This window comes from Strongylocentrotus purpuratus, unplaced genomic scaffold (genome assembly GCF_000002235.5).
Source record: "Strongylocentrotus purpuratus isolate Spur 01 unplaced genomic scaffold, Spur_5.0 spur5_scaffold_21, whole genome shotgun sequence".
Taxonomy (NCBI): Eukaryota; Metazoa; Echinodermata; class Echinoidea; order Camarodonta; family Strongylocentrotidae; genus Strongylocentrotus; species Strongylocentrotus purpuratus.
The window spans coordinates 26,519,571-26,532,611 of NW_022145607.1; the positions used below are offsets into that span (position 1 = coordinate 26,519,571).

The 13,041-nt window shown below is 36.8% G+C and overlaps 1 protein-coding gene across 1 annotated transcript in view; it reads left to right on the plus strand.

Annotated features, from left to right (window-relative positions):
• The window catches only part of LOC580974 (DNA polymerase zeta catalytic subunit), a 39,399-nt gene extending 26,559 nt beyond the window's left edge, over window positions 1–12,840 (plus strand). Inside the window, exons 24-33 of the mRNA XM_030995522.1 lie at window positions 182–325; window positions 999–1,068; window positions 1,635–1,742; window positions 2,408–2,517; window positions 3,043–3,157; window positions 4,548–4,685; window positions 5,298–5,488; window positions 5,967–6,270; window positions 6,678–6,839; window positions 7,302–12,840. Of these exons, the coding sequence (XP_030851382.1) occupies window positions 182–325; window positions 999–1,068; window positions 1,635–1,742; window positions 2,408–2,517; window positions 3,043–3,157; window positions 4,548–4,685; window positions 5,298–5,488; window positions 5,967–6,270; window positions 6,678–6,839; window positions 7,302–7,457 (1,498 nt within the window). The 3' untranslated portion in view covers window positions 7,458–12,840. The remainder of the gene's footprint in view (window positions 1–181; window positions 326–998; window positions 1,069–1,634; window positions 1,743–2,407; window positions 2,518–3,042; window positions 3,158–4,547; window positions 4,686–5,297; window positions 5,489–5,966; window positions 6,271–6,677; window positions 6,840–7,301) is intronic.
• The last annotated feature ends 201 nt before the right edge of the window (window positions 12,841–13,041 follow it).

Consider the following 13,041-nt stretch of genomic DNA (forward strand, 5'->3'; position numbering starts at 1 on the left):
CCTCAAAGTTTGGCTGTTGTAAAGCAGTACAAGAAGTACATGTACATGTGTTGTTAATGCTGAACTGTTTCAATAGGAAATACTGTCTAAAGGGAAACTAATATGTGTTCTTCCTATTCATGTGGTCACTGAAGTAAGTTTGACTCTTTATCCCTTGTCTTCATTTCTCCTATCATTACAGAGGCGGTGAGTTTGTTTTGGGTTGTCGCACCCTCTCTATCCCTCCTAAGCAACTGGACCAGCTCCTGGCCTCGGGTGGTGTCCACATAGCCCCTAACGGTATAGCCTTTGTGAAACACAGCGTCAGGAATGGTGTCCTCCCCAGGTGAGTTGGTCTATATCCCTCAGATAGGATGTAAAATAGAGGTTTCCTGTTTTAATAAGAGAAACAACGACACTTTGTGTGGTTACTTTGCGGACAGGCATGACATATTGATGGATAGAAGTCAAATTTTGAAGTCTAATTCTTTGTTTTAGTATGAAATTATGTACGAAATTTTGCTAATTTCAGTCTGCATGATTCTGAATGCGTATTGGTTTTTCTGTAGCCTACAGTTTGGGGCCTACTTTGATGCCGAGGCCTTGAATTTTTTTTTGAAGTGATCATACTCTGTATATCATGAATGATTAAGTGAAAAAACTTATGTAGTCGTACATTTCCTTGAAATTTTAGTCATTTTATTTCTACTGTATTGGATAAGTATACATGTAGGATATTTGGTAATTATGCAACTGTATAGTACATTCTCTTTGTCTAGTTATCCAGCTCACATCAAAGTTTATTCAACAAACTCAACCTTATTCAACCAGTCTACCTTTTATTCTTGAGTTATAAAGAAGAAAAGAAAAAAAAAAGAAAAGAAGAGAAAAAGAAAAGAAAAGAAATGAAAAGAATTTTTTTTTTTTTACAAGGGCTATGAATATTTTTTTTGTTAACTGTATGTTCAGCAGTTGTAAATGAGGGGGTTTTAGAGGTCTAATTTCTGTTTTCTTTGCAGGATGTTGGATCAGATTCTCAATACAAGGACCATGGTGAAGAAAGCACTTAAAGATCACAGAGGAGACAAGGTATGACTGATCAAATAGAGCTTTACAGAGCACTTGTAAAAGAAAAGATACTGTTTCACAATTATTTTGATATAAACATGAATGCAGTGGAACCTTGGTATAAAGAGCTCTGATATAACAAGGTGATTTTGCTAGTCTCAGCTTTTTATATTCTTTCGTTTTTTACCCTGATATAACAAGATTCCTGATAATTATAACAAGGTAGTTTTCATAGTCCCAAGGACCTCGTTATAACAAGGTTCCACTATATTTACAGAGCAGATGTAGATCCTAACTTTCAAAATAGGGTCCCCAGCAAATCAGGATATGGAAATCCATCGTAAGTCCTCAAATCAATCGCAAGTTCGCAGTCTCCTATCTCTTATGTACATAGCTGCGATTGATATCAATCGCAAATAAGTTGCGATTGATATTAGCTCTTTGTAAGACGGGGCCCAGCTTTACAAAGAAAAAGTGTCTTCAAATGCCTATTAATGGGGGATTCAATACCAAACATGCATGCCCTTTTTCATCTGGTAGTATTTATGGATAATGTTTCATTGGGGATGTTTTGATTTTATTGTCAGGTGTTGGAGAGGATGCTGGATAACAGGCAGCTGGGGTTGAAGCTGATAGCAAACGTGACCTATGGCTACACGTCGGCTAACTTCTCTGGACGAATGCCTTGTATTGAGGTAAGTGGGTCTTGCACCAAGATTTAGAGAGTTAACTCTGGAAATAAGAGGGTGATTGAGAAGAAAATGAGTTTTCATGTAATGGTGGTGATGATGATGAGGAGGATGATGAAGATGATGATGATGATGATGATGATGATGAAGATGATGGTGATGATGGTGGTGGTGGTGGTGGTGGTGGTGGTGAGGGTAGTAGTGGTGGTGGTGGTGGTGGTGGTGGTGGTGGTGGTGGTGGTGATGATGATGGTGATGATGATGATGATGATGATGATGATGATTATGATGATGATGATTATGATGATGGTGATGATGGTGGTGGTGGTGGTGGTGGTGGTGAGGGTGGTAGTGGTGGTGGTGGTGGTGGTGGTGGTGGTGGTGGTGGTGGTGGTGGTGGTGGTGGTGGTGGTGGTGATGATGATGATGATGATTATGATTATGATAATGATGAGGAGGATTGTGATAATGAAAATGATAAAGATCTTGATTGATGATGCTGGTGTTGATGAAGATTATGGTAATAATCAGAAGTATAAATGATGGTACACAAATGTCCTACACAAATATTATTGTGTAACGATTCCCTTAATAATGGGGTATAATCGTTTAGAAGATAAAGATAAGATAGATCAAGATAAAGATGTCTTCATCTTCATGTTCATATCCAGGTTGGTGACAGTGTGGTGAGGAAGGGGCGAGAGACCCTCGAGAGGGCCATCAAGATGGTCGAAACCACCGCTAAGTGGGACGCTAGAGTGGTTTATGGAGACACAGACAGGTGATTCTTAACCCTGTATATCTTTCCCTCTCTCACTCTCACTTTTCCTCTCTCTATCTCTCTCTTCTATTTGTTTTCTATCTCTTTCTTTCTCTATCTCTGTCCCCATGTTTCTCCTGGTCTCTGTCTCTCTTTCTCTCTCTATCTCTCTCTATCTCTCACTTTCTCCCTCCATCTCTTTTTTTGTCCTCTTTTTATCACTCTTTATATCTACATTTCCACGTACATATATCTTACTTTTCAGCATTTTGTCAGTCAAGTTAATTTCTCTCTTCGCTTCTACATAATAGGTCATAAGGCTTGACCATTAATGTTCTATGTGTTTTCAAAAAAACTTGAAAACCTTAAATTGCCCAAAATAGTAATGTTTAGGTAGTTTTCTTGAATTTCATGTTACATTTGACATTGTTTATGAATATCATTACTGGTATTCATGATTCTGTTATTGCATTATAGATTCTATAAATTCGAAACTAAAGTTTCTTTCTTTCTCTTATGTCAATTATCTTTTATTTTGTGAATCAGTTTGTTTGTGCTGGTGAAGGGCGCAACCAAAGCCAGAGCCTTTGAGATTGGGAGAGAGATCGTTGCAGCCGTTTCTGCGGAGAACCCTAAACCTGTCAAACTCAAGCTGGAGAAGGTCAGTTTCACACTTGTTATATCATCATTATCTTCACATTAGAGGTGTCATAGTTAAAGAGAAGGTTGAGTTCTGGGGAGAGGTGAAAAATAATTTATGAGTGTTATTGTTATTATGCGAGTGTGGAAGAACATCAGAGAAAAAAATGTTCCCTGAAAAGCATGGCTCTTCAAATGCCTTCATATTCTAAATATGACAAGTAACAGCTTAAAAATGAGGCCCACATTTTTATGTCACATGTTTGTGAAGTCCCATATACTTCTTTCTGTGTACAGTGCTTTGTTACTTTACCACGACTGGGCCAAAATTATTTTCATTTTGATGAATCCTGAACCTTACAGTACTCACCAATACTTATAAGCTACATGATCAACTTTTTCTGATCAATTCCATACCATTTCTTTCACAATGCAATCTCATGACCAGAACTCAACTTTATCTTTAAGTGGATAAAGATGCTGTGGCAAAACCCCATTTCAAGTTTTTGTCAGGTTCCCAAGGAAATTAAACTTCTCTATATTCTTGTATATTTCCCATCATGATAAAGGTGCTTTAGAATATTTTGTTTCATGTAGGAAGTTAAACTTAAGCATTGAAAGAAATCATCTAATATAGATTTTTTTTAAATGTCATGATTTAAATTTATTTTTGAATGACATATATTATACTCTTGCTCTGTTGTACATTGAAACCTGTATAAAAAGACCGGTCTCGGGAGACTATTTAAAGAGCAGATGGTCTTAATGTACAGGTTCCTATAATACAGGTCTCAATGGGAAATTCTGCTCAAGGGAAATGAAAAATGAAGTCTCTATAGACAGGTGGTCTTTCTATACAGGTGGTCGCTAAAGCAAGTTTGACTGTATTACGATAGATTGAACGCATTGGTGACGTGGTATCTTCACCTCTGATTATGCTCCATATATATATATATATATGATCCATTCTCGCATTACTTTCAAGATCGTACTTCTTTTATACAGAATATCTCCATGACCTAGTCTCGCTTGGATCCTCCTCTTCTGCCAGATCCCTCCATTTAATTAATTCATGGCCCACGTACAAAAACCTGTTATGGTGACCGTGCCTTTAATCGATTGCCCCCGCCCTCTGGAAGAAACTCCCAACCCATATTCAAAATACCCCATCCATTGAATCATTCAAAACCCACCTTTTAAATCAGTTATAGTATACTGGAGGCGCACACAAGTAGTTAATTCCATTCAAATTAATTGTATTGTATTAGTAATTTTTTGTTTTTGTTGTTGCTTTTTAGCTATTGAACATGTTGCATAATTATACTGAGTTAGACAGTACCACCTGTGCGATTAGAAACGCCTGTATTAAGCGCCGTATAAATGTAATTATTATTATTATTATTATGATGTAGGTGTACAAACCGTGTGTGCTTCAAGCCAAGAAGAGGTATGTGGGATACAAGTACGAGTCACCAGATCAGAAAGAACCAGAGTTTGATGCCAAAGGAATAGAGACAGTGAGGAGAGACTCCTGCCCAGCAGTTGCAAAGGTAAGATTTAACGCAGGGTTAATTGGAATGGCGGCAGTGATGGTGATGATGATGATAACGATGATGATGGTGATGATGATAGTGGTGATATGGATGAGGGTGGTAAAAACAGATTACATGGTGACAGTGATATGCATTTGGAGATTTTTTATTTGAAGGGGGGGCATTTAATGCTGGCTATGACTGTGTTGATATCAAGTATAACTTATTTGTTGTTGCAACAACAAAAAACCAAACTTACTACTTTGGAAATTGATAATGGTGAGGTAATCTGACATGTGCTCCAGACCTTATTTTGTCAATGATATAGGGACAGCATGAGGTTTGCAATATAGGTTTTTAGTTAGGACTAGCGTTACAGTTACGTACATGGATGATGTTTGATTCGGGATTGAATCTAAGAATCCAATTCATGTAGGATATTGATCACAGAGCAGTTGTAGTAAGATGGTGATGTTGATGATGGTTGTTGTACTGTGATGCAGTTGTTGAAAATGATGGTGGTAGCTGGGGTAGAGACGTAAACAAAAATATAAATAATCAATATCTAAAAATAAGCATGATTTCCATGGCATTACGTAACAGAAACCCACCATCCCTTTCCTCCGCCAGATCTTGGAGCGGTCGCTCAAAACCCTCTTTGAGACCAAGGACGTGTCAAAGGTCAAACGTTACGTACAGCAGCAGTTCCAGAAGCTCAACGCAGGTCAGATCGGTCTACAAGATCTCATCTTTGCCAAAGAGTACAGGGGAAGACAGTACTATAAACCAACCTCCTGTGTGCCAGCTTTGGAGATCGCCAAGTAAGTTAGATTCAGCGGAGTTTCTTAAAAGTTTTTGAAGAATCATTTTTGGAAAAGATTATCAGGATTTAGCGCTCTTGAGTGAGTAAACTTTGGTTTGTATCTCAGATAGTGATAGATCACCAATGACAGTCATGTTTGCCAGAACAATTATGTTGAATTCATATCAGTCTAATTAAGATTTATTGAAAACCAATGACTTTGGGGTATCATTTTATACAATGGCGTAGTGCTTATTTCAACTTAGATCCAAAGGTTTGAAAAATCATTTGCACCCATAGATAAATTGTTGGTTCCTAAAAATGATTTATCACCTAAGGAACAAATGAAAAAACAGAACACCATGGATGACCTCTGTGAAGATACATGTACATATACTTCCCTGCATGAATATTTGTGGACTGTCACTTTGTGCGCCAATTGATTTAATCAGAAGCTATTTTAAAATCTAGCCACATCCTTCGTCCCCTTTCCTCAGGCGAAAACTTGCCGTTGACCGTCGGTCGGAGCCCAGGGTGAGCGAGAGGGTCCCCTACGTGGTGGTGCACGGTAGCCCCGGCTTACCCCTCATCCAGCTGGTCCGTACCCCTCAGGATTACCTCCAGGACCCCTCCTACAACCTCAACGCCCCTTACTACATCACCAGGCAGATCATCCCGGCATTGAACAGGGTGTTTGGCATGATGGCTGTAGATACCTTGGAGTGGTACCAAGAACTGCCAAAGGTAGTCCACGTCAACACCGTCCCCAGCAAGGCTAAAGGGTCAGCTAATGCCAGGAAGGTGAGATTTGGCATAGATTATTCAAGTTTAGATTAGGATTATTGTTGAGATTATGATGAAGGCAAAGATCTTTAGTTTCATGGCTGTTGATACCGTGGACTATTGTAGAAAACTGCCAAGGGTTGTCCGTGTTAATACTGTCCCCAGCAAGGCCAAAAGTTCAGTCATGCAAGGAAGGTGAGATTCAACTTCGATAACGTTTGAGGTTGTGATTAAATCCAGCTATGAATATCTTCAGAGAAAACTATCTTTCAAAATCAATGGTTCTGTGCCTGGTTATCCATTAAGACAAAACATGATTTCCATCTTGACATATCGTAGCACTTAAAAATTCTTAGATGGAATTCGCTGTCTATTGCACAGAAAGGAACAATGATTATATTTTCACCATGTTCTTTCTCATGCAGGGCACCATCTCCCAGTACTTCTGCAGCCTGAACTGTGCAGTATGCGATCGTTTGACCCAGTCTGGTCTCTGTGAGGTATGTCGGTCAAGCCCCCAGACAACGGTCACCTCATTGATGAAGAGGGTCCAGGATTGGGATCGAGCCAGGGCACAGATAAACAAGGTAAAGCCAAAGTGATTCTCTGTGATTTCTTACATTTTGTACAAACACATTTATTGTGGCCAGATTGTTTTCACTTCCAGTAGGAAATTTAACTTTTTGAAAGGAAAGAAAACCCTTCCTTTAGTGCTTCTATTAAAGGGAGTGGGTCGTCAGTTTCCAAGTGCACAAGGCCATATTTCGCTGACACCAGAATTGTTGGATATACCATTCATGTGTGTCCAAGTCTGAACACAGCGACCCAGTAGGCCTATCAAGAAATACCCCCTAGTCTCTCGTAGAGGGAAAAGTGCAAGTCATTACCTAAGGCCTGTTGGCCATAAACTGAAGGCTAATCTTGAGATAATTGACTACACCTGTTATTGGGTAAACACCGAACGGTGTCAAATTCCCTGTGAGAGCCCACTCCTATGCATCTTTACAATGATTGGATATTTTTCTAACATCTCTGACATCTGCTTGCAGATCTGTACAAGCTGCTGTGGCTTTGCCGACAACAAGCAGCATTGCGCCACCCTGGACTGCCCAATCCGGTTCCAACTGGTCAAAACCGAACACAAGATGGAGAAAGTGGAACACTTCCTCTCATTGGTGCAATCCATAGACCCTCCTAGTACGTGAGCTCCGATTGGCTGACTGTGTTACATGTATGTATGTCTGTCCCTACCAATCAAATTGGGCCATTGTGTTGTTCTCTGCAATGAAGCTGGGATCGATTTGTCAGTGTACGAGTGTATTTGTCCTGCAGTACAGGTGCAAAGATTGATTGAGATACGTGTTCTTTTCTAAAAAGATATCCAGTATCTTAAGTGTATATTACAGTATGTGCCATATGTAGTTATGATATATTAAATGCCAAGAACATGTTTACAATTCTCTGTGTATTAACAGTATACCTGTATAGAACTTTCAGCAGTACTTTGCACTTGAAGCATGGCAGAGGCTTGAAAAGAGTTGCTTACTGCAATACCATAAAGAACAAATTCAACAGTCGTCATATTAAAACGTAAAATTTCTTTATGCATTTTTGTGTCAATCACTCTGGTGATTTTTTAATGTTTTTTAAAATAAATTGTACATATTACCTACAAGTACAGTGACTTAGCCAAATTTGTGAATGCACTTCACAATATGAGATGTTACTTGATTTGTGCATTTGATTTTGTTGCGTAAAATATTTTGATTACAACGTTTGCTGCATTTTAGGCCTACCTCCTTGTCCGCCATAACAGTGTTCCTGTAATTATGAATTGTGTACTTCTTTTAAGGATAAGTTAAAAAGAAATGTTTTCTATTTAAAAAATTCCCCTAAATAGTAGCCCTCATATTGAGTCATAAATCGCATTCAGAGGTTGCAGTACTCACCTTCAAACCTGGACAACACATGGATTTGAAACGCACTTCTGGTCAAGGAAGGTACAGTAATCTATCTAGATTTTGAGGATTAATCCTTCACTGAATAGGGACTATTTAACTAAGATCTGGACTATTTAACATACATCTAAAGTTGATTGCCAACCATCTTGCTTAATTCTTTGTAATTGAACTAAGATTTAACAATTTGCCATGATGGGTGAACCGGTATGCATGTGCTATACTGTGGCACCAACAACGATGTAGGCTAAGGTCAATAGGTAGCCCTGTTCTAGAAATAGTATCTTTATTGATGTTGATAATGATATGAACATGCAGTTATGATTTTGCACTGAAATAAGAGTATAGATACCGTGAAATCTTGTTCAGTATTTCCTTACAGTCTGTCACAGAGAGATTTGTCCCATTTGCTTGCCCTGCTGCGAAATGATATTGCCTCTAGATATAGATGTCACTAGAGCAATAAAATATTCAACTTCATTTTTAGTACTGAAAAACCACTACATTTGCATCATGAACTTCGAAGAATCAATAATGTTAGTCCATTAATAAGCTGCACAATTTTTGAAGAATCCGACCACTCGTTAAATTCACATAATATGTGTGCTCATAAAAATTCATGTTTTTACAGGAGCTTATAAATTGTTTGAATAGGAACAATTAGCATTAAGATGAAGCAAAACAGAATTTTTTTTTCGACACATTTTTTCAGGATAAAAGAGGCTTCAGAGTTTGAACCGTTCTGAGAGTGTAAACCTTATGTTTGGATAAACTTGACATGGCTTGACTGAGTAAATTAACTTTTTTTTTAGATATTCAATAAGTGCTGCAAAAAAACAACAACATTAAAATCAAATCAAATTTATTAGGTGCCAAATATATGCAATTTCTTTTGATAACAGGATTCACTGTCTCCAAGAATTCTATGCATCTATGTTTTGGTTGTTTTTGTTTAAATCAGACGCGAAGCCGCTGCCATTTTGTACTTACATGTACCTTATGTATTTCTGATTTATTTCTAGTTCAAGATGAATTTGCACTCATTAATAATTGTTCTTTCCCATCCTACTGTCATTTGTTTGAACCATTTTTATCCATTGGTAAAGTAAAGTCAACAAATGTTATTGTTATGTTCACCCTGGTTTTCATGTGTTTTTGTTTTCTTCTAATGAGTACTCGGTGCTCATGTTTGATATCTGTGTACTGATGTTTCCTGAATCCAAATCAAGGTTTCGGTGTCATCATCATCATCATTATCATCATCATCTTCCAAGCTCATCCAAGCAACTCCATACTCAAACCTCATTTGGCTTCCCTTGTGTTTTTAAAATTGGTTTGTGACCTTTGAACCCAGTGAAGTGCCGAATCGTTTTGGCGTTACATTTATGCGTTTCTTTGACTTTTTATTTGTAACATATCAATCTGAACTTGCATTGTAAGATTTGATTATTATGGAAATCTTACAACGTGAAAATGTTTGTGAAAAATGGGGTGTATTAGTTATCTATTGCAAATTACAAATATGTTGAGTATTCTAGGAAAATCATTCTAGGAAAAAAAAAACTTTAGTGTACTATTGCTCTCAATCGAGTGCTGTAAATACGTTTGTACATTTATAATGTTGGTTTGAACAACGCACTGCATCTTGTTGTAAAGGTTCTGTGTTTGTATGTTTTTTTTAGTTTACTGACTTATTTACTGTTTATAATCAGGTCACAAAGATGTATATTAGGTTTGTTTTACTCCATATAGCTCTGATACTGCTGTAATGAAATTGTCATGATCATGTATGCATCTTGTATTATTTAGGTTGTTCATGTGGATTTGTTGTTGTTTTGAGAAGAATTTTCACGTAATAGGTATTCACACTATTTTGATAGCATTCACTGAATAAATGTTTACTCAAATCATTGCGTGTATTTTTTTTGCATCAAAAGTTACCAGCAATTGTTCTATAGTACCAAGGGAGCTAATCTCCTTAATCATGATGTTTTATTTTGTTTGTTGCTAGGGAATATACCTAGCATACAATTTGTCAATATATGAATTTTGAAACTGGAAAGGTAATTGGAAAAAAGTGAGCTAAAATATACAATGGCGTGTACAGATATGTGTTGTACAAAATCAAGAATGATGAAGAAGATGAAAAAAGGGAAAGAAGATTTTATTTCCATGCTCTTTTTCTTCTTTTATGTTATCATTAAAGGTTTTTAGATAGGGATGTATTTGTTACTGAAAAGTAAATATGAGGATGTTCACCTGTGTAGAAAAGAAGAAAAATCAAGCTCATCGTGATATTTTTGTGCTGTTTCATGGAACATTGTAACCGATATAATGTCCATGTACCTTGTTTTATTGTCTGATTCGAGATATTGATTTCTTCTTGTTTCTGTGTGTATTCATGAGTATATTAAATTTCAAGTGTTTTAATTATGCCAACTGGTAAACATCACTTTTTGTTGTAGATATGTAAATGTATGGGTTCTTTTCAGCCCCTGTGACAGTACAACTCCTAAATTAAATCATTGATTGAAAAATTAAGTTTGTCAACCCAAATGGGTAATATGACACAGAGATATTGATCTGTTTTTGGCAGAGTTTATGAGAAAGAGGTAGATTGATCAAGTTCATGCACGTTTTAAAATTGTAATGGGTGAAGAACTGGTTGGAATATAAAAAAAAATTAGTTGTATATTTGACTTAAAGGAAGGCTATGTAGAAGTGTATATATTTAGGATGAAATGTACAGCAAAAAACATACAGTTTAGCAAGTTTCCTAGTAGATTGTACACGTAGCCAGAGTATCGGACCAAAATGATGTGTGTTAATGTCGCATTGCATTAGTCGATCATAGACATTGTTGTTACGAGTCAGAAACTAAAGATGTGTACTTCATGTTTTGTTGTCACATATTATCTTTGTTTTATGTTTTTACCACAACAGTATTTGACAGGTGGAGCATCTTGCTATATGTTTAATCATGTGGATTATATTAGTAGATGACAATGTTGCTTGTGGTCTCCTCAATAGGTTTATTTGTTTTTTCTTTCGTCTCTCGTTTTGTTTTATTTGTTGAGATTATTGACCAGTTTTATCCTTCTTCCCGCTTACTTTGATATTCTTCAGTTGTGAAAAAATTATGAAAAGTATTCAGGAATAGATTGTTGATAACAATATCATGTGCAACGATCCATAGCAGCCAAGCTGTGCTTGTGAGAGGAACACATACTATTTAAAGCTTGCCTAAACATAGTGTTATCGATGTGATAGTGACCCCGATGATTTGAGTGGCATGTATTTCGCATTATTCTTAAATTTCTGCAAGTGAGCTCAACTTATAGCGCTTGTATGGCCATACGAGTGGAGTGTCACCTTGGTGACGTTTACGTATTACATTTTGATATAGAATTCCGTGGAGTATATAAGCATTATGAGCAAATATCACAGAAAATTTGATTAATTTCTGCTTCCGTACACGTACTATGCCGCTCATGATTACAATGTAATTGAAAGTGGTTGTCAACAGGAAGCAGACTTTTTTATGTTCGCTATTTTCTTGTCCCATTGGCATTTTCGTTTTCAGTTTACAATTTTCAATCATATTGCTTCTTTTAATATACATTTTAATTTGTATTAAATTAAGGAAAAGTGAAAGAAAGAAATAATTAGTGGCAATTCAAGGGGCGAAGCCCATTCATAAAATGCCTCCATTTTCTTTCTAAAAATGAGTGCCAACGCAACTTTGCCTCTAACAAAATACGCACGTAATCGTTTAGGACTTTATTGAAAAGACTATGTTGGTTTTTTGTGTCCACCGGTGCAATAGATACATATATTACATCAAATTTTGTTTGGTTTACAGAGAAATCACCAGTTATTGAAGAGAACTATAAGTGTTTCCCGTATCTATGTATTTGATGACCTTGAAATATTTAAATGTGAGGTGGACCAGTATGACAGTTAATTGATTGTTTTCTGCTGATTTAATTGGGGGCTCTTTGTTATGTTGTATTTTGTCATCTATTGATTGTAGATTCGTTGTTAAAAAAGATGAGTAATAGAGGCATGTTTATGGTAGGAGTTAAATAATCATGATTGTGGTAAATAATCATCTGTTAGTGTTCATCAACTTGTACTTAATGTGTTTACGTTTTTTTTTCCTAGAGTAATTCGTTTTCTAGAACAATGCTCGTTGAATTTTCCCTTCTGCAAAGGTGGAAACGTAGGGTGGACTTGTCGTTTATGTACATACAAACATTAGGGGTCCCAGCGTTGATCCCTGTGGAACTCCTCAATGAACAATACTTAATGTACTTAAAACACATGAAGGTTATGTTCCAGCTTTAGCGTGACTGATATTGTAAACGAAACGTTTCGGCCTCTAGCGGGCTCGACGTTAAGGTGTTGTGGGAAAAAAGAATCTATGTTTTAAATAGATGTTTTGTGAACTGAAAATAGATCTCGTTTTGAAGGTTATGTTATTGTATCGTCTGCGCAAACGAATCATGATGTAATGCCATCTTATATTTTGTACATTTTTGCGCTCGTGGTGAGTTCTACTTGTAGTGTTGTAAGGATTGGATAAGAAAGTTGTTTGGCTGAAATAAAAGGCTTACTTTTGAAACGCCAAGAGGTTGTGCTGATCTTAGTGTTTTTTCTGTGTCTCTTGCGTGTGAAAGCGTTGCTTTTATGCTCGTTGTACACACGAAGAGAATTTTCCACTGGTCAAGCATTTTTCATGTTCTTTATCTTTCTCTCAATTTCTATTTCTTCCATCTCTCGCTTTTTAAGATCACAGATCCCTCAATAAACACAACCCGTACAAATAAAG